At 42.9% G+C, this 21,509-nt stretch overlaps 1 protein-coding gene across 2 annotated transcripts; it reads right to left on the bottom strand.

Annotated features, from left to right (window-relative positions):
• Positions 1 to 1,406: 1,406 nt before the first annotated feature.
• LG09H8orf89 (linkage group 09 C8orf89 homolog) lies at positions 1,407 to 13,775 on the bottom strand. 2 transcript variants are annotated; one of them, XM_048508634.1, is made up of 8 exons: positions 13,530 to 13,775; positions 11,024 to 11,075; positions 8,994 to 9,154; positions 8,756 to 8,870; positions 6,941 to 7,033; positions 5,193 to 5,303; positions 3,131 to 3,201; positions 1,407 to 1,696 (listed from the first exon to the last, which is right to left on the bottom strand). In XM_048508634.1, the coding sequence occupies exons 1-8, from the start codon at positions 13,693 to 13,695 to the stop codon at positions 1,554 to 1,556; spliced, it is 912 nt and encodes a 303-aa protein (XP_048364591.1). In that variant the 5' UTR covers positions 13,696 to 13,775; the 3' UTR covers positions 1,407 to 1,553. The 2 variants fall into 2 exon arrangements, with proteins under 2 accessions (XP_048364591.1, XP_048364590.1); XM_048508633.1 differs by having other exon boundaries at positions 8,756 to 8,873; positions 13,530 to 13,774.
• Positions 13,776 to 21,509: the final 7,734 nt, after the last annotated feature.

The following is a 21,509-nucleotide window of genomic DNA, read 5'->3' as shown; positions in this document are numbered from 1 at the left end:
TGTAAGAATAGCCAACCTCTAGGGGAGGCCTGGAGATATCCCAGAATTACAGCTGACCTCCAGGTGACAGAGATCAATTCCTAGAGAAAATGACTACTTTGGATGGTGGGCTCCCCACCCCAAACCCTGCCTTTCTCAGATTGCACCCCCAAATCTCCATGAATTTTCTGACCCAGTTAGAAACCTTACATGTGGCGACGCCTGCTCCGCCCTTCCCTCTCGGCTACTCCATGTGTTGCTCTCAGGCTTTCTGTTCCGCCTCACTCCCATTGGCATCAGCCAGGCTGGCGAATCGCTTGCTGGCTGCTAGGGAGGAAAGAACCCAGGAAGATACCTGATCCTGGGTTAGATGTAATGCTTCATTGGGAAAGTTCTGCTTTTTTTTACAGGGGAAGGTATTCCACAGCCTCCCCAACAATATTTGGAGCCCACCCTGTATTTGACATACTTTGGTCACTGTTCTAAAAATAGACCATGACAGAAAGGCTGAAAGGTGAAATCAAGCATTTTACAATCATTTTTGCATAGGAATTTGTTCATAGTTTTTTTTAGTCCGGCCCTCCAACAGTCTGGGGGACAGTGAACTGGCCCCCTGTTTAAAAAGTTTGGGGACCCCTGGTTTAATGGATTGATTTATCACTGAACCATTTGTTGAATGGTTACAACAAAACAGCCAGTTCTTATATTCAGATTTTTCTGCAAACAGTGCATTAATTTCAGAGTGGACCCTTCTTTTTCTATTCCCATTAATGCTTTCTAAGCAGTTTGACATTTCTGCACAGTAATAGTTTTGTGCAGTTTTGTGCAGGAGTAGAAGTTGTGTAGTGGATACAGTGTAGAACTAGGAGCTGGGAGCACAGTTTGACTCCCTTGCTTGACCATGGAAGCTTGCAAGCTGATATTGGGCCGATCACAATCCTTCAGCCTAACCTACCCACATAGGGTTGTAATGGGATTAAGTGGTGGATGAGGGACACTATGTGAAAAGTTGGTTTGGTACAATTGTGTCAGGCAAGGAGACTCATCTTGCAAGTTGCAGTTCCAGGCAATAACAACCTGCCTTCCTAAACAATGAAATTAACCAGCCAATTGTTACGTGTTGTGGCTTTATACTAGTGTGCCAATCAACCCATCCTTGCTCAGGCAAAACAAACAGACATCCAAACTGTGAAGTAGTAATTTGGGGTATTTGGTGGACCAATGAATTAATCTCGGGATCAACTCACCAGAATTGCTAGCATTAAGGTAAGCTTGCTTGGCAAATTGATTCATGGTAACGACTGACATCTTTGGACTAATATAACACCTGTACTTTTAAGTGCTTCGTTTACGAATGACTAATAAACATTTGTGCACAATGACAGCTGGTTCTCATGTTTAGTGAATTAACTCATGTAGCACCTCTGTACAAACTTATAAAATATTTAATATCAAAGATTTGGTATGTTACATAATGTAAGTCAATTAAATGAACACTGATCAATTTATACTGTAGAAATAGGTTCCGTCTATCTCCAACCTGCCTTCCTAAAGGGAAGCCTGTTCCTTGACCGTTAGCTTGTGTTATGTTTCTTTGTCTGTCTGACTTTCGTTGTTCTCTCTTGGTGAACGGTTTCACATTGCAGAGCAGTCAGTTGAGAAAGTCGCTGGATGTATTGAGGAGGAGCTCCGCTTACAGGATCTGTGAAGTGATAGCCTGGCAAAGAACAAAAAAATTGATTGACTCCATGCCGTTAAAGAGTTTATTTCATGGTTTTATGTCACTTAATTATGGGCTGGAATAATAGTAGCACTATTATGCTAAATATGCCTCCCACCCCCCAAATCATTGGGCAAAAGATGGTATACAAAACCATTAGATAAAACAGGCAACAAAAATCAGTAGCCCAAAAGATTCAATGGTAGCATGGGTAGCTCTTGCCAGCAGTAAACTAAGGAAGATGGTCCTTAACACTGCAGAACTATGGTGGAGAAAACTGCAAATATAATTTGGATGGTTGCTTTTGTTTAGGTCTTCTAGAAGTCTTACCATTTTCAGACCTATATTTGCTCTATATTTCCTCAAAGGTATTGCAGCAGCCTAAAAAGACCATCTTATTCCAGGCTCATCAGAGCTTGGGAGCCAAGCAAGGGCTTGCTATGTAGGATAAGGTAACTGCAATCCACCTGTGCTCATCTCTTGTCTGGAACACTGTCAATAGTGTCACCATGAGTCAGTTCTTCTGCTGTGGTATGGAAGATTTGGGGAGCAGAATCATAAGGAAATGGGAAAGTTCCATGCTGTTAACAACCATGGTCATCCTGATACCATGTTATGGAGACTGGAAAGAACCTTTGAGTGGCTCTCTATGAACTACTTCCCCAGATATTTCTAGAAATCTGCATTACCAAGAAAATCAACTGCACTGGACCATTAACCACACAGTACCTTCGGGGTCCTATCCAGATAATATAATGATCTGCTTCAGAACAGAAATGTTATGCTCTAGGCAACTTGAAACCAGGCCACTGTGGAACTAAATCCACTATATGACCTGCATAATGTATAACTGGGAAGTTCTGAGCAGCACCATACGAGGTAAGTGTGCCATTGAACTCTGACAACACAGACATGGGGTCTGTACCTGTAGGCCCCCTACTTTATATATTCAACCAGGAATTATGTCAAAAGGATGGCTAATGGGTGAACAGAATTCCTAGTTCATAAAACATTAGTTTTAATCAAATGAGCCTTCAGGAAAAGAGTATGCTACTAATAGCATCATTTAGAAGTATGTCAGATATGTTCAGAAACAAACATCTTCCACACATCACAAATACTAATATGAGCTTCATGCATTTCTAATATGAATTATCCACACAAGATCCTTGCAATAATTCCTTTTTAATATAGCTAAATTAAACCCCTGAAGATGGTTTACATGCCTTACTAAAAATGTTATCCCTCACAAGTATGTGATACAGCTAACATTTCAGCAAGTATTTACAAATTAGAATTTCCCATGCATCTATTCTGCAGGACATTATGCTCTTCTTCCTCAGAAGGATCCTTCCCCAATAGCAGAACACACACAAATTTAAGCTAGACTACATTCAAAATGCTGCATGGAAGTGAAATTTGACAGAGTACCTTTGCCAGGCTTGAACTTGGACCACTCTGAAAATGATATTAGGCTGGAACACTGGTTGTACTTCTTCAACCTAAAATAATTACATTACATTGTTTAGTGCATGTACCGTACAAGTGGGAATACACGAGGTCTTGTGGTTGGTATATCATTTCCCCCTCTACCACAATTCTTTCTTCATTGAAACCCCCATAGCATCTCTCCTTTTCTTGCTCCCTTCTTTCCTAAGGCTGCACACCACCAGATCTCCCAGTTGCAGAGGTCAGTTCCTTAGTGCTGCCAATTCCAGCTTGGGAAATTCCTGGAGATTTGGGAGTGGGGCCTTGAAAGGGCAACATTTTGAAAGGGAATAGAGTGCATCCTCCAAGCAACCATTTTCTCCAAAGGAACTGATCTCTGTCATCTGTATGTCACAACCCCAGACTTGTCCAATGAACAAATCGGTACTGTGAAAATAGAACTCTTATTTACTGATTACAAGCATAGAGAAGCTGTTGACTTATATTGTCAGCACTGAATACATTAGGCAAAACATTGTATCCCCACCATAGACGTGTCAATTCCACATCCCCCCTCCTACTCCACCTTTGGGCAGGAAGGCACATTCACACACATTCCTCAGACAGTGAGAACCTGCAAGAAACGCATATGAAACCTCTCCCTCCACCCCACTTCCAACTGCAGAATCATTTCAAAGCCAGATAAGAGACAGGCTGAATGAAATGCAAACAATTCTCAAGGCTGCTCTGTAGAATTGACCCCGAATGAAATATGGCAGGGCCCTGGCTAAAATATTAGAGGGTCATGTCACAGTAATTCTGGGTGATCTCTAGCCCCACCTGGAAGTTGATAACTCTAGTTCCCCTGAAGGAACTGTCTGCTTTTAAGGGTGGACTCTATAGCAAGAGTGCATTTCCCTTGCCTTCCTAAGTCTTCACCCCACAAATCTCTATGAATTCCTAACTTGGGAGTTGGCAACCCTATCTCATCTCCACCCAACAGCCGGCCTACCTTTATCTTTTTCTCTATCTTCATCCTCTTCCCTCCCAAAACCTTTCCTTCTCAGACTCCATCACAAAATTTCAAGGAATTTCCCAGCATGGAACTGACAACCTAGTCAGGCCTGGATCCAATGAGTCCTGTCAAAGGTCGAAATAAGAAAAGGCCATTCCCCCTCCCCCTGCCTTTTATGGACAGAACCCAGTTTTTAAAAGTTGTGGTTGCCTAGCAACTGTCACTGAAGGAAATAATTGCTTAAAGCCACAGGTGCTTCTTTCATCATTTTGGGGTTCTTAAAAATCCACTGATCATTTTTTTTAATTTCAATTTTTTTCTTTTTTAGTTTTGTAGAAAATCTGTCTTGCTTGTTCACAGTTCCAATCATCAGATTTAAGTATCCTTAGATTCGCCTAACTTGACTTTTAGTATATAGATTACACATACTGACTATCTCCCCACAAGGTCTACAGAAGATATGTGAGCTGTGTCAGAATTGTTTTTTCAAAATAATTTGCTAAAAAAAATTACAGTCTCCATTTAAAAATTATAGTCTCCATTTAAATTTCTAGCAATATTCTTACAAAGATCAAGACATTGTACTGGTAAAACTGAGGCAGAATATTGTACCTAAAGGTGACAACAATATTTTAAAAATATTAACAATTAAGGCTTCTTCTATTCACAGTTACTGTCTTGGACAATCTTGACAAAAATCCAGAGAACTTAGAACCAACAGGCCCAAAAGAATGTTGTTTTCCCTCTAACAGCTCCCACACCACTTGAAAACTGTTCGTGAGAACTTTCCTCAAAATTCTTTTCAAATATGTTATATGGTTCAAAGTCCAAGAGCAAGTACTTTGTTCAAGTCTAAGGATGCAATCCCAGGAATACTTATTAGCACTCAGCCCCATTTAACTGCTTGGAACCTGCTTCCAAATAAACTGGGCTGTTTGCCACAAGAAGATCTACAAATCAACTAAATTAATTTTCACGAGTCATGTTAATAGTCCCATTTCAGCTTAACTATGCTCTAAAAATAAAAGAGTCTCACCCAAACTAACTCACCTTTCAGCACCTTCTTCTCCAGCTCCACCATGCACCTCAGGTGCCTTCAAACAGCCTGGTTTCCGAGAATACATCCCTGTTCTGTGAATGCCATCAATGGCTGTATCTCCTCTAAAGTGGAGAAATTTAAAAAACAATGTTACAGATAGTGACAGGTTTCATAGTGGAAGAAATACCATATTTTTTATGTGATGTTGTGATAAAAGGGCTTTTATTATGTAGGCAGTCTGAAGTTGGGGTATATGTACCTGAACCGTGGGAGGGGGGCGGGAATGGTGCCCGAGGCAAAACAAACCCACAGAGGTAGAAAGTGGACTTACCTGGTATCTTATCCCTTTTTACACCATATACCATTGGTGGCGAACCTATGGCACGGGTGCCAGAGGTGGCACTCAGAACCCTCTCTGTGGGCACGCGCACACAGAGTTTGTCATGTGTGGGGGAAATCGCCCCCCCCCCCCATACACACATCTAGGCTGGCCTGGGCCCCTGGACTTGATGTGCACGCACCTCAGTGAGCAGGAAGGACTCGGCTGGCGGGCCTGGTGCCTGTGCTCCAGGTGGCTGCTGCCGGGCGGGGTGGGGAGCAGAGGCAGCAGAGATGCTAGAGTGGCGCATGTGGGACCTGCTGGAGGCTACAGCAGGCTGGCCCTTGCTTGAGGGGGTTATTCAGGTTAAATTGCTGCATTGGCACTTTGTGATAAATAAGTGGGTTTTGGGCTGCAATTTGGGCACTCGGTCTCGAAAAGGTTCGGCATCACTACCATATACTATATTCAGTGAGAACAGGTGAAAATGCAAGAGTGGATATGAAGAATTCCCAGCCTAACAAACTATTCAAAACAGCCAACTATGGCCCTAAAAAGCATGCAGTTAGTTCCCTGGAGCTTTCATCTTTTTTTCTTACAATAGCATTATGCAATGCTTTTCAGAACTTAAATGTGATTACAAGTACATTATGATCCATTAAGTTTTCTTCCACACATTTTTATGCTTTTATTTTTAAAAAAACTTTTCCCCAAAATGCTGCAGCTTGAACTATGCAAGAAAGCATCTACATCAAATAACGGATGGTCAACTGCTCGTAAAATTGATTGTGTATCACTGATCTGTCCCAAGCACACATTCCTTCTATAGGAGGAAAAAAGCACGACAACAGGAACTTCTCCTTGGTGTAAGAAACTAGCTGCACATAAACAGTCAAACTGTCAATAACAAGAATCATCTGTCCATAGGGTGGAAGAAAAGAAGATCACTGGATTCAGTCCTTAAATCCCTTCCCTAATAGATGATTTGTGGCACAGAACACAATCCCAGCCACAGTTCCTGGACTGGAGTTTCACATCTGAGGAAGACAAACATGTCCTCCTAAGAGTGTCTAGGGGTTTCTGCCTTTGGTAGCAGTTTACTTTATGTTGTAAAAGTAACCTCACTTTATGGTCTAAAATGTATATACCCTGTTTCCTCAAAAATAAGCCCTACCCCGAAAATAAACCCTAGCATGATTTTTTGGGATTTTTGGAGGATGCTTGAAATATAAGCCCTACTCCAAAAATAAGCCCTAGTTACAGATTCCCCATTGCAGGTGATCTGGTCACGTGAGGGGCGCAAAATCATGGAAAAAATAAGACATCCCCTGATAATAAGTCCTAACGTCCTTTTGGAGCAAAAATTATTATAAGACCCGGTTTTATTTTCAGGGAAACACAGAGGCAGAATTAAACTTATCACACATAATTGAAACTTACCTGCTTTTGTAAAAGCTGTCAAAATGTTGTGATGGTGTAGATGGCAGCAAGTACAAAGGTGGCAAACAACCACTGTCTTCATTAATGCAAGAGCTAAATCAATCGAACAAAGAGTTTTACAAAGAAGGTCAGTAAAATAAATTGTAAAATACATTGCTTATATTTCATTTAATTTCTCCTCCTGCCCCTCTCCAGCACCTAAAAGTAGACTCCTGAAACATATTCTAATAGTACATAAGTAAAAAGACTAGGTCTTGTGCCTTAAAATCATTCATACTGTTTACTAGCTGTAGTTTACAATGGAATACCTGACAAAACGGGAGATGCAACACACATTGATATACATTGTTACAAAGTGTGGAATGCATGCACTATTAGAAATCTTATTTTCACAGGATTAACCACAGTTGAGCAATAAGACACATGATGTAGTAGTGCACTGCCGACCCAGCAGTGCCGTAGTAGAACGTTGGCACGCCAACGGACCTGCGGCCTTGCCGGTCGCATCGCACCCCCACTCCTCATCCCCCCATGAGTCACGGGTCGTGAACTGTCTGGCTCAATCACCGGGCGCAGGGACAATGATCTTGCCCCCAGGTGAGGGATTAAGAGCTCAGATCAGCCAGTCACGGCTCACTTCTCCAAGATCGCATTAGCCAGATGAGATCATGCATCACCTGATGATCTCCCGACCTCCCGCTCTCCCGGAACTCCCCCCAGTCCTCCCTCCTACACGCCCCCGATAGAGTAACAATAAAAGGTGCCAGGAACCGGCAGACGGGAGATTCGCTAGGAACACGGACCTCCGGTCTCCCGCTGCTGGCGATCTCCACCAGATGTTATCTCCGCGTCTCGTCTCGTTCTTACGCTGACCGCGTGGGTCGACTACAACATGATTCACAAACAAAAAAGGTCTCAGATTCAATCCTGGTATTTCCAGTCAAACAATAGTAGGGCTAGTAAAGAACTATGTGGCACAGTTTGAATGGCTGCTGTCATTTAAGGCAGACACTACTGGGATAGGTAGATAAATGTTTGTTTATTTAAAGTGTTTCAATCTTGCCTTCCCACCCACTTCCCCAGGTAGGTAAACAGAATATCCAAGTATATCAAGCATTTCTGAGCACAGTCAATTGGGTGATTAAAATCCATTTTATGGATCAACCCTTTTGTGATTTGTTGTAGAAATATCAAATAAAAATAACAAGGAAAAGGTGACCTGGGTTGCAATTGTAGGACCAGCAGAACTAAGAGGCATTTGGTGGTGGAATGTGCTGTAAAGTCACAGCTGAATTATATCAATCCACGGGGGTTTCAAGGCAAGAGACTTTCAGAGGTGGTTTGCCATTGCTTGCCTCTGGGTGGGCTGAGAAGAGTTCTAAGAAAACTATGACTAGCCCAAGGTCACCCAGCAGGCTTCATGTGTACGAGTGGGGAGTTTCCCCCCCTTTGCTCCAAACAAGTGATTGTGGTTGTTTACAGCTGACAGTCCTGACAATCTGATCAGTGAGTTGACATGCATCAGATGTACATCTGTGAATCAGAACCCGATAGCTTTGGATCTGGAAATGTCATAATCTTCACTTTATTGTGATTACTTATTCTGTCAGTGGGTATCTTGTATGTATGAGTTTTCAGCCTACTTCACTTCAGATACAAAACAGGTAGGCCATGTATATACACAGAGACTTCTGGCATGCCTGCAAGGAATGTCAGTGTTTCCGTTCTGCTTCTGCAAAATATTCTGTGTGGTGCATTCTGGTAACAGAAATAGTTCTGACTATTCACAAAAGAACACAGACTACAAAAATATACCTGACAGGATATGAATTAGTAGCACCTTTTGTCTTCTGTCTCTCAGATCCCTGAGTAAGACTTGGCATGGCAGCATTTTCACTGGTTTTTCTCAAGCCATATGCAGAGGTATATTCTGCTTTAAAAAGTAATTTAGGTAAAGTTATTCAAGTGGAGGTATATTCTGCTTTAAGCAATTATTCAAAGATACACACCATTTGTCTCCTTTATTAAGTATATATACTTAATATACATTTACCTTTTTTAATCTTTTTTGTCTTTTTCACCGCATTCTTCCAGGTAAGCTCTAACTGAAATCTCCGAAAGGGTTTTCTTAAGACTTTGTTATCCAGATATTTGTGGCCAGATGTCAGAGTTGGCAATTTTTGTTCTTTGGGATGCTGAGAAACAATGGGTTGGCTGTTTTCAGAGACATAAAAATAATTAACCAATAATGAATCATTTTCACATGTTGTCAGTTGCAGATGTTTTCTCTGTCCTTGAATGGGTTAACAGGGAACCTAGAGTGCACTGTGTTAAACCACAGGAGCATCCATATTTCTGGAGAATCATGTTTATACATATTGAGAGGCTATGGCTACAATCAGATCTTTTTGAATGTTTTAAGTTCATGAACCCTGTCTGTTGAGGAACTCTGGTGTATCTTCCACAGAACTTTTGAACATTGCAAAGGAGTGCTTTACACAGACAAGAGCACTGGCCAGAGGCGTATTGAAGTAAAATGGTACCTGGAGGCAAATTGTCTCTGGGTGCCCCTTCTCACTGTGCCTGGGGGCAGGGCGGTGGTCCTCCCCCCCAGCTCCCAGCCGGCAACCCCTTCTGCCCTCACCTCTGGGGAAAGCAGAAACAACTGCCGTCCCCTGTCGTTTGAGAGCTGCTTTTATAAGCACTGAGGCCAAGGGGGTGGGGTTACGCCTCCCCAAGCCCCACTCCCAGTCTCAGTGATTATAAAAGCAGCTCTCGGAGGATGGAGGACGGCAGTTCTTTCTGCCCTCCCCAGAGGGGACAGCAGAAGGGACTGCCGGCTGCTGGCTGGGAGCCAGGGGGTGAGGCTGGGGAGGCGGTGTCCTAGGGTGCCCTTGGACCTGTCCATGTTGATGACAACCTGGGTGGGGCCGAGGGTTCTCGAAGATGATGAGGAGCAGTCTTCATGGTCATGGGGGGGCGATTTTGGGCCAGATTAGTGGCACCCGGGGACAGAGGATATCCCACTGGCCAAGTCAGCTGGACCTTACTGTTGCTCAGTGTAAACCTTTAGCATGTCTCAAGGAACTCTCTAACAGTTACCTTGCAGTTGGTTGTGAATCCTAGGAGACAATCAGTAAACTATATTTCAGTGGATCTTGTCTCTCAACTTTTGATAAAGTTTTCAAAGAACCCCAGTTTTCCCCAGAATTGGTGTGAAAACCACATGTATATCTCCATGGCATAGAATCAAACCTGCCCTTGTATACAGATAGTATTCTGCTTATGTGAACTGGGTAGCACATTTTGGCTATTTCCCCTTTCCAGTGGTAGCCTTTGTGCCATGTCTCCTGTATTTGTGATGTGATTATTTAGTCCTTATTAATCACAAAATAGAAGATCTGAACATATACTTTTTATTGCCATTTAAACTTAAAGTATCTATAAGTAGACGGAGCTTCCTGAATCTCCTTTCCTTTCCTAAAATCTGAAACAAGAACTCTAAGTGATCAGCAAAGAAACTTTATAATGTCAATAAAAGGCTGATAGTACTAAAAGCAAGGAAGACATTGGTTACAAGAAAGGAACAACTGGTGAGCAAGGCAAAAAGGCAACAGATGATTTCAACATCATAACTACATGCAATCAAGGAGAAATTTTTAGCAGATAGTAAATAAAAACTATCATTATTCCTGGGAAGAGGGCAATGGTAGCAGTAGAGTATACTGACTAGATAGCAGCACAGTCATTCTGAGTTACACAGCTCTGTAGTCTCTTTATCCAACTACAAAGACATTAAGGCTCCAATACGAAGTAGCAAGTCCTATCGAGATCAGAAGGATTTACCTCAGAGTAAACATTCTTACAGTTGCACTGTAAGGCGATTATTCCCATTAGTTCAAGCAGGGAATTATGTGGGAGGGGGATGACAGACTAAGGAGGGACAAGACCTGCTGGGTTAAGAGGCAACATAACAAACAGTTTCTGATTGAAAACACTTTGGCCCTGATTTTTTTTTGAAGCATATTTCTGCCAAGTTACTACACTCATTTTATACTGGTTAGGTTGCGGTAAAATACTTACAGTTCTGGAAGGCAAGAAATTTCTGGGAGCTTACCATTGTGTGCCTGAGACTCTGCAACCAAATGAACAAAGAAGTAACTGGTGAGATCCAAAACTTCTCCATTTTATATGAAAAGTAGGCATTTGTCATATTAGCCTTAAAGTCCAATCCAGAAAGGGGCCGGGGCGGGGCCAGGCCTGAATCTGCCTATGGAAACTGTGCAGGGCTGTGCCAGAGGATTTGCCCTTCCTGGAGCAGTTACCCTGGCAGAGGGGCAAATCTGCTGAAGGGCCCTTCATGTCTGCCCAGGCCCTCCACAGCAGGCAGACATGGGGCAGAGTGCCCTGTCAGAACGTGCCCTGTCTCTGCTGGCATGGTGGGGAGCATTCCAGGGGCACAGCTGCTGGTGGAGCCAACATTAGTTGGCCTTGACTGCCAGTACAGGGGGTTCCTTTTGGGGAACATAAGCCTATTCAGCGCAATAGAGGGCTTATTGGCAGCGGAGAGCTTTTTTTGTTTTTTTGCTTCCCCGTGCCACCAAGAAGCCCTCCTGGAGGCACTGGGGCAACACTGGAGTGGCGCTGCATCCCGCCACCAGGGACCCTTAACTATACAAAATCTCACAACTCTCTGAGAACTGGACTTGTAGAAGAGGACACAAGCAATGTGTGGAGATATCCTACAGTATTTGACAGTGACTGTTCTGAGAGAGGTAAAAATTCTAGAAATGTTGAAGCCATAGGGGAAAATAGGAAATTTTGTGTTTGGGAAAAATTAGAGAAAATTGAAAGATGCAAGACACACTTTCCTATCAAATCTAACTTTCTTTTACTAATTGAATAACATAAAATGTTCCAAGTTAGAATACTGTCATGATGTTTAGATTGGGCTGCCTATGAACACCATGCAGAGTTAATTTATTCTTGCTTTGTATATGATTGCAGCAATATAAAATGTATTCTACAGTTAGTTAAAAAACAAATATTTGAACTTCATCTGTTGACAGTTTTTGAGTCCAAGCTTTAGTAAGTATATACACTGGAGTAATTTTAACTGAGTGGTTGTTTATTAGTAAAGCAGGGTACTCTCTGTCTGGTCTGTCAGACAGGCAAACCATGTTTCTGTTCAAACACTTTGCTTCTGGTATGGCCAGAATTCTTGTGTGTTCCTATTTTTGAACACTCATTCAAGTCCAATTGTAATCCAGCAGGAAGATCCTGAAAAAAGACATCTTTATAAAATAAGTGGTATATTCTTTGTGGTAAATAAAATAAGTGATGGTGGGATGTAAACCAGAACTATTACAGTAAAATGAAACAGATTAATGTGTCACAACTCCCCAAAATGGATTTCTGTTACCACCCATAAACAAAGATATTGATTATCCTCAACTATCTTTTGTCCCTGGGACTGGAAAGCAGAGCTGGCATCAAGGTGATAACACACAAGCAGGAGACAGATCTGGCGTCCTACTTACTATGGAACTGTTTTCTATACTTTTTAATGTCTACCAACAGGTCCAGTAAAACCAAACAATATTTGAAACCCTGCACCACTCCCCATGTGCTGGTTGATGGTTTAATTTGTTACTTCTACAATCCTTCGTACTGCAAATTATAGCTCACCAGTTTGTCCAGAGATCTCATAAACCACCACTTGTTTAGGTAACTCTAAATCAAATGAATGCTCCATAAGGCATGTCTCAAATAGATACATCTCCTTTGTTATCCACAGTTCTGAAGCATTCCACCTGTACGCTCCCTCTACTATCCTGCATTAACTCATACCCAGTTCCCTGCTTTTACTCTTGGGAACCATGCATCTCTTCTAGATCTGGAGCTCACAATTGTTTACTGCGAACTAGGATCTCAGCATTATGACCCAGAGTGTTAATACCATGATTGTGAAAAACAACTAAATGAAATGAGTCACCTCTTTATTGCACAGGCAACTATTCTTATTACTACTAGCCTGCTGCAAACACCCAGCCTCACCGTCTTGTTTACAAGTGTTCAACTTTTTTGTTGCTGTTGAACATTTTTAAGATTATAAAATCTTTTAACAGTAGAGGCCAGCACATGTCCCAGATCTTTATTTGGGCTGCAGCCTGCGGGGCTCCAGGTTGCAAAATTCCTTGGGAGGATGTGGTTTCAGAAGGGGAGGGACCTCAGCGGGATATGCTGCTGCCATAGAGTCCCCCCTCCAAAGCTGCCATCCCCTTCAAGGGAACTGATCTCTGGATGACAGCTGTAGATAGGAGAGCTTCTGATGAGTCTCGGCGTATCCTTTCTACTAAGGGGCTGATGGGCAAGCTTGAACTCCAACACCTCCTCGTTGCCATACTTAGCATGCGTGAGATATTTGCTCGAAGCTTTGGCAGTATTAGCTTGCAACACTCACCACTCCTCTGGGTGCGCAGACAAGGAGGGGGCGGAGAGAATGGTAGTCCAGTCCGCCCCTTTCGGACCTCGCAGCTCACCCCTCCCCATCGCCCCCCCCCAACCCCAGGCCGTCCCACTCACGTACCCCGTGGCACTAAGGGGGTCCGCTGCTGACTTTTGCTCATGGCGGCCCCAACGTCGTCGCAGGTGGGGAAAAGTGAAGGACGGTCAGTAATGCCCGAAGAGCCGCCGCCGCCGCCGCTGCCGCCGCCGCCCCCTGGCCACACCGTAAGGCCGGTGGAGGCACTCATGGCCCGCGCCAGGAGCCCCTGCCCGAGAGGACAGCAGCATCCCCGTCCCTCCGCCGCCGTCTGTGCCGCACAAGCCAGACGAGAAGCCCGTCTCTAGGCAACGCAGGGAGCCACAATCCAGAGGCCAAGCCCTGCGCGGGAGCGCGACTAAACTGTGCGGAGGATGTAAGGTGTCACCAAGGCGCTCCGACTCATGGGCACCCGATGATTCAGTGTCCTCCCAAACGTCCTACTGTTGTCAACAGCCTTGCTCGAGTCTTCCAAAGGGAGATCCGGAGCTTCCTTTACAGAGTTGATCCATCTCATGTTGGGTCTTCCCAGTAGTGGAGCAGATTTCTGGCCCTTGAGGTCAGAGGGCGAAAAAGGGGCGGATGGGAATGATATCTTGGTCTTGGTCTGAAGTGAGACTAGGATCCAGGAGACCCATATTTGAATTGCCACTTTGCCATAGAAGTTTGCAGGGTGATCTTGGGCTAGTGATACTCTCAACCTAATGTATCTCTCAAGGTGGTGGTTAGGAGAAAACGTAGGAGAAAAGAATGATATATGGGGTCTCATTGGGGAGAAAAGCAGGGCATAAATGAAGTAAATAAAACATAATCTACTGCATTGTTATCTTGTCTTGTGGTATTCAACCAGCCCTTTCCCACTGCTTTTGGGCTGCTTTTGAGGACATTTTTAAGCTTCATTTGGTTCAGGATATGAAAGTTTATGTTTTCCATTAAACTGGGTGTGAAGACCACATCAAACCAGCTGCACTGGTTTCCAGTATGTTTCTGGTCTCACATCAAAGTTGCTCTGGAGTTGATTGATTATTCAACTAAGTACCTTGAGAAGATAAAAATGTGAATGTGAATCTATCAGAAAGGAGAAAAGAACAAAGCAAAATGTTGATGTCTGTATGGAACTTCAAAACACAGACAGACAGATCCAAAGGTGGGATCCAACCAGTTCTCATCACTTCTCTAGAAGTGGTCACTAATTTTTTCTGAGTGCCGAGAAGGGGTTACTAAAGCAACCTCCCTGCCCAATAGGGACTGGAGGTGCGTGTGTGCGCCGCCGCCACTGTTTGAATCCCACCACCATTGGAACCTGTTATTAACATTTTTGGATCCCACCACTGGACAGATCTATATATCTTGTTCATCCTCTCTTACATAGTGGCTGCAAGGATAAAAAGAGATGTGAAAATTATGCATACTGCGCCATGCATCCTGAATTAGAATACAAATCAATCAAACAATATTCACGTAGCATCTCACTTAGCACGCTGTTCACTATTCCTTCCAGTACCCAATTTAACACCCCCTTTGTTCCCTTTTTCCATCCTGGCGAATATAATGCAGGCTCAGAACTGGAGAAATAGATCTGCTCCATGAAATCAATAAAATTTGCACAGCAGTTCTGAGGCACAAAGTGTATGTTCTTTTCAGATAGATAACATAATATGTGTTATAACAAGCATTCTCTTGCATTCCCTCCTGTGTGATGAAGACAAGAGAATTAATCTTCAAATATGGTGCAGGGTAGTTGGGAGATTTTTTTGTATGCATTTAGAAAACACTGCTGCCTTATTAATTTAGGATACCCTTATAATTGATGACAAGTATTACAATTAATCTAATTAAGTGACTTAAATATACATAGAAAATTAGCATGCGGGGGAATAGGCTAGGTTAGAATCCTTCTCCGTAGCATCCAGGAATTGTGTATTCAGTCATAGGATAGCACACCTGCCGTCTGAATTGGTAGAGCCGAGAAACAAGTATACTGCTTCATTGAGAATTAGACGTAAGTGAAAGGGATATTTTATTTCCACTTCAAAGTACTTCCTACTGATTCTCTGGGGCACACATTGGCACAAGAGGGAGACTCACAAAAAATGTCAAAAAGGGGCACACTGTTTCCTTGTCAAAAACTGGCTTGTGTTCTTGGACAGGAAACACAGAATGTTTTTCATAACTGTGAAGCTCAAGGTAAAATGCACCCCAGCCAGAAATGTGCCATCTGGCAGACTAGTGATTTTTTATACGGAGTCTTGATTTTCATGCTTTCTTTATTGGGAATGATTAAGCACAATGTCGCTGCCCACAGTGAATTTGATTTTGTATGCATAAAAGTGGCTACATCACAAATAGACCAAATTCTGAAAATACTTCCCCCAAAGCATAGCACAACAGTTTATTTTGCATACATAGTTGCTGACTTTTGAAGCAATCGCTATAACTGCTCTTAATACAGCAGTTTCCGCATGGCCAAAAAAAAAAAGAAAAAGAAAAAAAAGGACAAGCTAAATGATTTGTGTAGTGTAATGTTTATTGTAATAGAGCATGAGAAAGACGTGACCTTGGCTGGGTACAATATCAACGGTGTATATATATATAAATATAGAAGACGTATGGTCCTCCAAAGCTGTGCCAGAAGCACAAACAGATGAGAATGAAGGAGAGTACATTTGATACACACTGTAAAACACAACAGGCTCACTGATAAAAAGAGTTCTGTGATAGGAGATGCCACATATTAGATTCTCAGTGCCTCAGCGACTGATGCTGTGTAGAATCTTGGATCAGTAAAGGTGGAACTAACAGTAAAAGTAGTGTATGCAAATAGGGATTTTTTCCCTTTGGATGCTGGACACTCAGCATTTCAGCTCATATTAAAAGAATAGAAAAGGTTGTATGTTATAAATATTAGCTGCACTTTGTTAAGAAACAGAAACACGGGTTGGCTAATAATCTTGGGATATTGTAACTCCATCCTGTCAGTTACATTAAAGAAAAGAAGAAGAGATTGAATTTATACCCTGCCTATCTCTCCTGTAAGGAGTCTCAAAGGTGGAATCCGCAAGGACCAAAAACAGCGCCCCAGGGATGGTAAAAATGCCATCCCTGGGGTGCTATTCACAAAGCTGCTGCCTCCAAAACAAGGCAGTGCCGTGCTTTTTCCAGGGAAATGCCAGGTTGGAGGTGCAGCTTTTCGGTGGCTGCATCTTTCCCCAGACTTACCTTCTCTCCCTGCGGAACTCCGCAAGGATGGGGAGGCACTCCCACACTGCCCTTTGACCCCCAGGGGTCGGAAGCAGTGGTGGGATTCAGCCGGTTCGCACCACTTTGGCAGAACCAGTTGTTAAAATGGAGCTTGTAAACAACCAGTTGTTAAATTATTTGAATCCCACCACCGGAATCGGTTGTTAAATTATTTGGATCCCACCACTGATTTACACTCTATGGTCTTGTTAGGATAAGCCCTAAAGACAGACCACTAATTAAGGATGGATCACTTTGCAACTGGGAATGGATAGCAAATTTGCTTACAACCAAACTGCATATCCATCCATTCCTCTTTGTACAAATAGGGGAAATGAAAGTGTGCAAGGAAGATAAAGGTTTCTTCCAAGAATAAGTACCTACTTCCACCTTCTCCCAAGCTCCTCTCCCTCCTTCTGGTGCAGGCAAGAAGAGTCAAGGAGGTCACAAATACTCTTGGTGTCATTTTCTGTGTGGACAACTTACTGAGTGTTTCTTTAATTGTTGACCTCTGTGATGCTAGATTTGTCTTTCATAAGACTCTCCCCTGGAGGCTTTTGAACCCCTGATTTCATAAACATTTATAATAGCATTATGAGATTTTTTTTTAAAAAAAAGGTTTTAAATTTAAATTAAAGCCATTCTGGCTTATTAATTCCTTTAATATTGCTCAGAAGAGAAATAAATATGAGTATATATAGCTTTTGCCATGGATTTATAGATAAACTCAGCATATCAGTGTAAGTAAACAGAATAAGATTATTTTATTCTTACTTTCAAAGGACGGCAGTGGAATTGATTAGGTATTTTGTCAGACCACAGAGACCTCTTCTGAACCCAGTGCTTGTAGAAGGCCCAACATTTTTGTAAATGGCAACACTTTAGAGAACATGTTAGACGCTGCTGTATCTAATTTACTGGAAATGAAAGGCAATTTGAAAGGTAACCTAATAACAAATTACAATGGGTGTAAAACTATGTCACATTTTTATCCACATCTTGTGCCAATATTGAAAAGAAAAGAAGCAGAGTAGGAACTAGGCCAAGGTGTCTGGAAAAATTAGTCTGTGGGGTTTTTTTTGTTTTCTGTTTGCCTTGAGACAGTTGCCAAAAAAGTGAACCAGCAACCCTGTTTTTTCCCCTTTATAGTGTTGGGATAAGAGCTCCTGGTAGTTGGAGATTATCTCTTTATCGTAGTTAGCAGAGCGGCACGGGTGGCTAGAACACAGCAGAAGCCCTTACCTCGTGTGCATGCGTGTGCGTGATGAATCCCAATGTGCGGCAAGCTTACACAAAAGAAAGTCGGAGTCAGTTATAGTTTCTGATCTAATAAAAAGAGTATTTATTAGTGAACTCCATTCTGGATAGAAAGGTAGGTAGATAGAGTCACTATGCTATCTTAATCTAGCTGGATGGAGATGGATGCGAGGAGCATCCATCCTCTCTCTAGGCATGGTAGGAAGAAGTGGGTGAGAAGGGGTCGAGGAAGAAGCCGGAAGGAAGGAAGTCCCTGAGAGTATCAGTCTAACATCAAAGGGATAGAACCAGCATGATAGAGTAAAGGTGTCAAATCCCTAGTCCCTATCTAGCCACTAGCTCTCTAGTAAAAAACCCCCTCTGTAGGTCGAGGCAGGAAACAGCGTAACAAAGTCCTTCACTTCCAACATATAGTTGTATTGCATAAGTGAATAACTGTTTTTGCACCAAACTTTACCCTGGATCCACCAGAAACCGCTGGACTCCCAACTATGGCCTTTTGTCATCACCACAAAATTTAGACCAATTAAGCTTCATTTTCATTCTTCCAAGAGTGATTATGATGCAAACTCAATTAACAGTGAAATCGTATAGGGCTGCTTGTGATCTGTATATCTGTGGCAGCACTGGTCTGTTCCCTGAATGGGTTGGTTTTCCTGCCAGAGAGTGACTGGCAGGGAAGAGTTTTTGAGCTTGCAACTGCATCAGCTTCCCCTGGAATAGTACAATTGCATCCCATACAGACATTGTATTGTAATGACTTGGATGTGACAGACAGGGCAAGTAGCACCAATCAGAACCAGGCAGGTCTGGGGCCCTAGCCCAGTGTTCATAACAGCATGGGCCGAAATGTAGGGACCGAGTCATGTCACAAGAGTCTGGATGGCTGAAAGAACTGGCAAGGGCTCCAGCACTCCCCCTCTGACGGCAACCTCATGTAGGCCCTCAGCCCACACAGTTAAAAGGGTGCCCTCACTTCAGAAGAGGGATTGGGAGATGTCAAGGAGAGTTTGTGCAGAGACAAATGTCTGCCAGTCACTGGCAGCCATGCCTTTCACAAGCCTCCCCTTGCTACTGGGGGTGCTCCTGGGCCAACCCCTAAGCCATGCTTGCTGGCGGGGTTGCTGGAGAAGGGCCACCAAGAAGGGATATTGTGCAAGGGCCCATAGATACAGCCAGGGTTGGCAGATGAGCAGTAAGTACTCTAGGGGGTCAAGGTTGCCTCTTGACTCCTGATTTTTCAAGCTTTCTCCAGGGACCACATTAATGGCCTTCATGCAAGTGCCATGAATAATTGGGTGATTTGCAGCTAGTGGACACCATCTCCCTGTTGTTTCACTGAGGCAATGTACCAGCAGATACACAGTCCTCACTCAGAGACACGGTTGTGGTGGAATGCAAAACTTTATTGAATGGGTAATGGAAGAAGGGACTGTGGACTTCAGAGACCACCTCCAATGTGCCACAGAGAAATGGACTGCTTTTCCTAAGGTGGCAAGTGTCCAAGTGAGTTTGAGCCACAGATGGAGCAGCTGGATGACAACAGCAGTCAGTTTCTGAAGGGAGGCGGGGCCCAGGTAGCGGACTACACTTGGGACAGGCCACAGGATGAGACCAACAGCAGCTGGTGTCTTGGTGGGTTGGCAGAGAAGTATCTTAAAATCTCAGGGGAGTGTGGGACAAGAGAGGGGAAGGCCCGACTTGGGAGGCCACTGGCCAAGGTTCCCTTCACTCACCATGAGTGCACTCCTCAAGAGAAGGCATTAGGGAGTGCAATCCTCAAGAGAAGGCATTAGGGAAGCAGAACTAAGCCATGTCTTTACAGGTTAAAGACTGGCACAAAGCTGGAGAGAGTATCTCAGGGTGCAGCTGACCCTCCCACAACTGAAGCCGAGCCCCTTCGGCTTGCAAAAGAAAGAACACTGGAGGGCATGGCTGCCTTGGACTCCATCTCACCCCATAAATTATTTGGAAGAGGAACCATGCAGGTACTGTACTCATTTAGTTGATTACTTATTTCATTTATAGTGTACCTTGGGACTGAGGCTCCTTTACACAGGTCTTTTGTTCTCAAATTGGAGCAGATTTCTTCAAAGCATCCACACAACCCCGTTCCCCAGTTGTTCTCATTCTCTTTACTACACACAAGCCCACCTCACAAAGTTCTGAATTCAGGGGCACTTTCAGCTAATAATAGCTGGGGTCCGTTTAATCCTGCTCAATATCTTGCAGCCTTGGCTTTCATTTAGAAAGTAGAACAAAAGCTGTTGCTCCGAGGGCTCATGAATCAGGAATTAAGTATGGAGAAAAGGCAAATAAATCAAGTTTCCCTAGAGGGGGACAAAGAGGCAAAACTAGAAAGTGGGTAAAATGACTTGGGCTTTAGTTCTCTTCTGCTACCTTTCTTTTGACCTTCAGACCAAAGTTGAGAATTCAGTAAGTTTGGTAGGGAACTTTTGGGGATAAATCCTTTAAAATCACTTTTCAAGAGTGGCTGACCTTCTCTAAAATTGAGTCTAATCAGTTTGCCTGTTGTTAAAGTACCAGGATTCAAAGAAGTCAAAAAACAAAGTTGCTAACAGTTGGCCAGTATCCCTGGATTTTTTTAAAAAATAGAATATTGCTGATTAAAGAATGTATTAAGCCTGGCTCTGAATTATTTCCCTCTTTAAGAGCACAGTGATGTCAGCCCTTGAAAGTTTTCTTGACTGCCTTTTTAAAAAAAGAAAGAAAATATTTTTCATTAATGTTTTTGGAAAGTTTCCTTAAGCAGAATGACCAGCTGCATCCTGGAGCAAAAAAAAAAGAAAGATAAAGGATAGGTTCCACCAGACGATGTACGTGGAATTACATACATTAGCCACTAGATGGAGCAAGGAAACAAACAGCATTTTACAAATTTTTCCTTCATCACAAATTCTGAGGCATAACTTATATTTGCATTTAAGTTCAAGTTTGTGAGCAAACTTTAAGGTGCATTCAGACACACTTTCCTAATGGTTCTCACTTCTGTTCCACCTTTGTTCTTTTAATTACATGTGTATCTTCAAGGCCAAGGCTAATTGCAGCAGGCTGTTATCTTTCTTTAAAAGGAAATACAAGCAAATCAAAAAGGTCTGTGTTGTCTATGCCAATAAAGGCTTGCTTCCCATAAAAAGGTCTGTGGTGCATTTTGATTTTTTCCCCTTATTTCAGATTGTTCTGGCCGATAGCCGGGAAAATGTCTGTAACAATTGTCAGAATGTCCAGAGAATCAGCATTCTATGCAGACATCTTCTGCAGGAAATAGGAAGAACAGCTTGCTGCTGAGAATTATTGGATGTAGGTTGTACATCTGGTTCACAAAGGGTGAATGTAGAGGGCTTACCACTCTAACTATGCATGTCTGGATGAATATTTGTAGCTCACCCAGATGGGACGAATGGAGAGTGCTTGTACATTGTTGAATACATTTCCCAGCATTACCCTTTGTTAGGATTTCATTTTGTAATACTGAAATTCTATTGTGCTCCATTATATTTTATACAG

This window comes from Sphaerodactylus townsendi, linkage group LG09 (genome assembly GCF_021028975.2).
Source record: "Sphaerodactylus townsendi isolate TG3544 linkage group LG09, MPM_Stown_v2.3, whole genome shotgun sequence".
NCBI classification, from domain to species: Eukaryota; Metazoa; Chordata; class Lepidosauria; order Squamata; family Sphaerodactylidae; genus Sphaerodactylus; species Sphaerodactylus townsendi.
Note: the sequence above shows the minus strand (reverse complement) of the source record. Positions and strands in the feature narration are given on the sequence as shown.

Bases quoted from the DNA above. Each gene is read 5' to 3' on its own strand.
- LG09H8orf89 (XM_048508633.1), bottom strand. From the start codon at position 13,695: ATGAGTGCCTCCACCGGCCTTACGGTGTGGCCAGGGGGCGGCGGCGGC. The intron at 11,076-13,529 runs GTACGTGAGTGG...ATTTGGTTGCAG, and splicing joins GACCCCCTTAGTGCCACGGG to AGTCTCAGGCACACAATGGT. The intron at 7,034-8,755 runs GTATATTTTTGT...CGATTGATTTAG, and splicing joins ACTAATTCATATCCTGTCAG to CTCTTGCATTAATGAAGACA.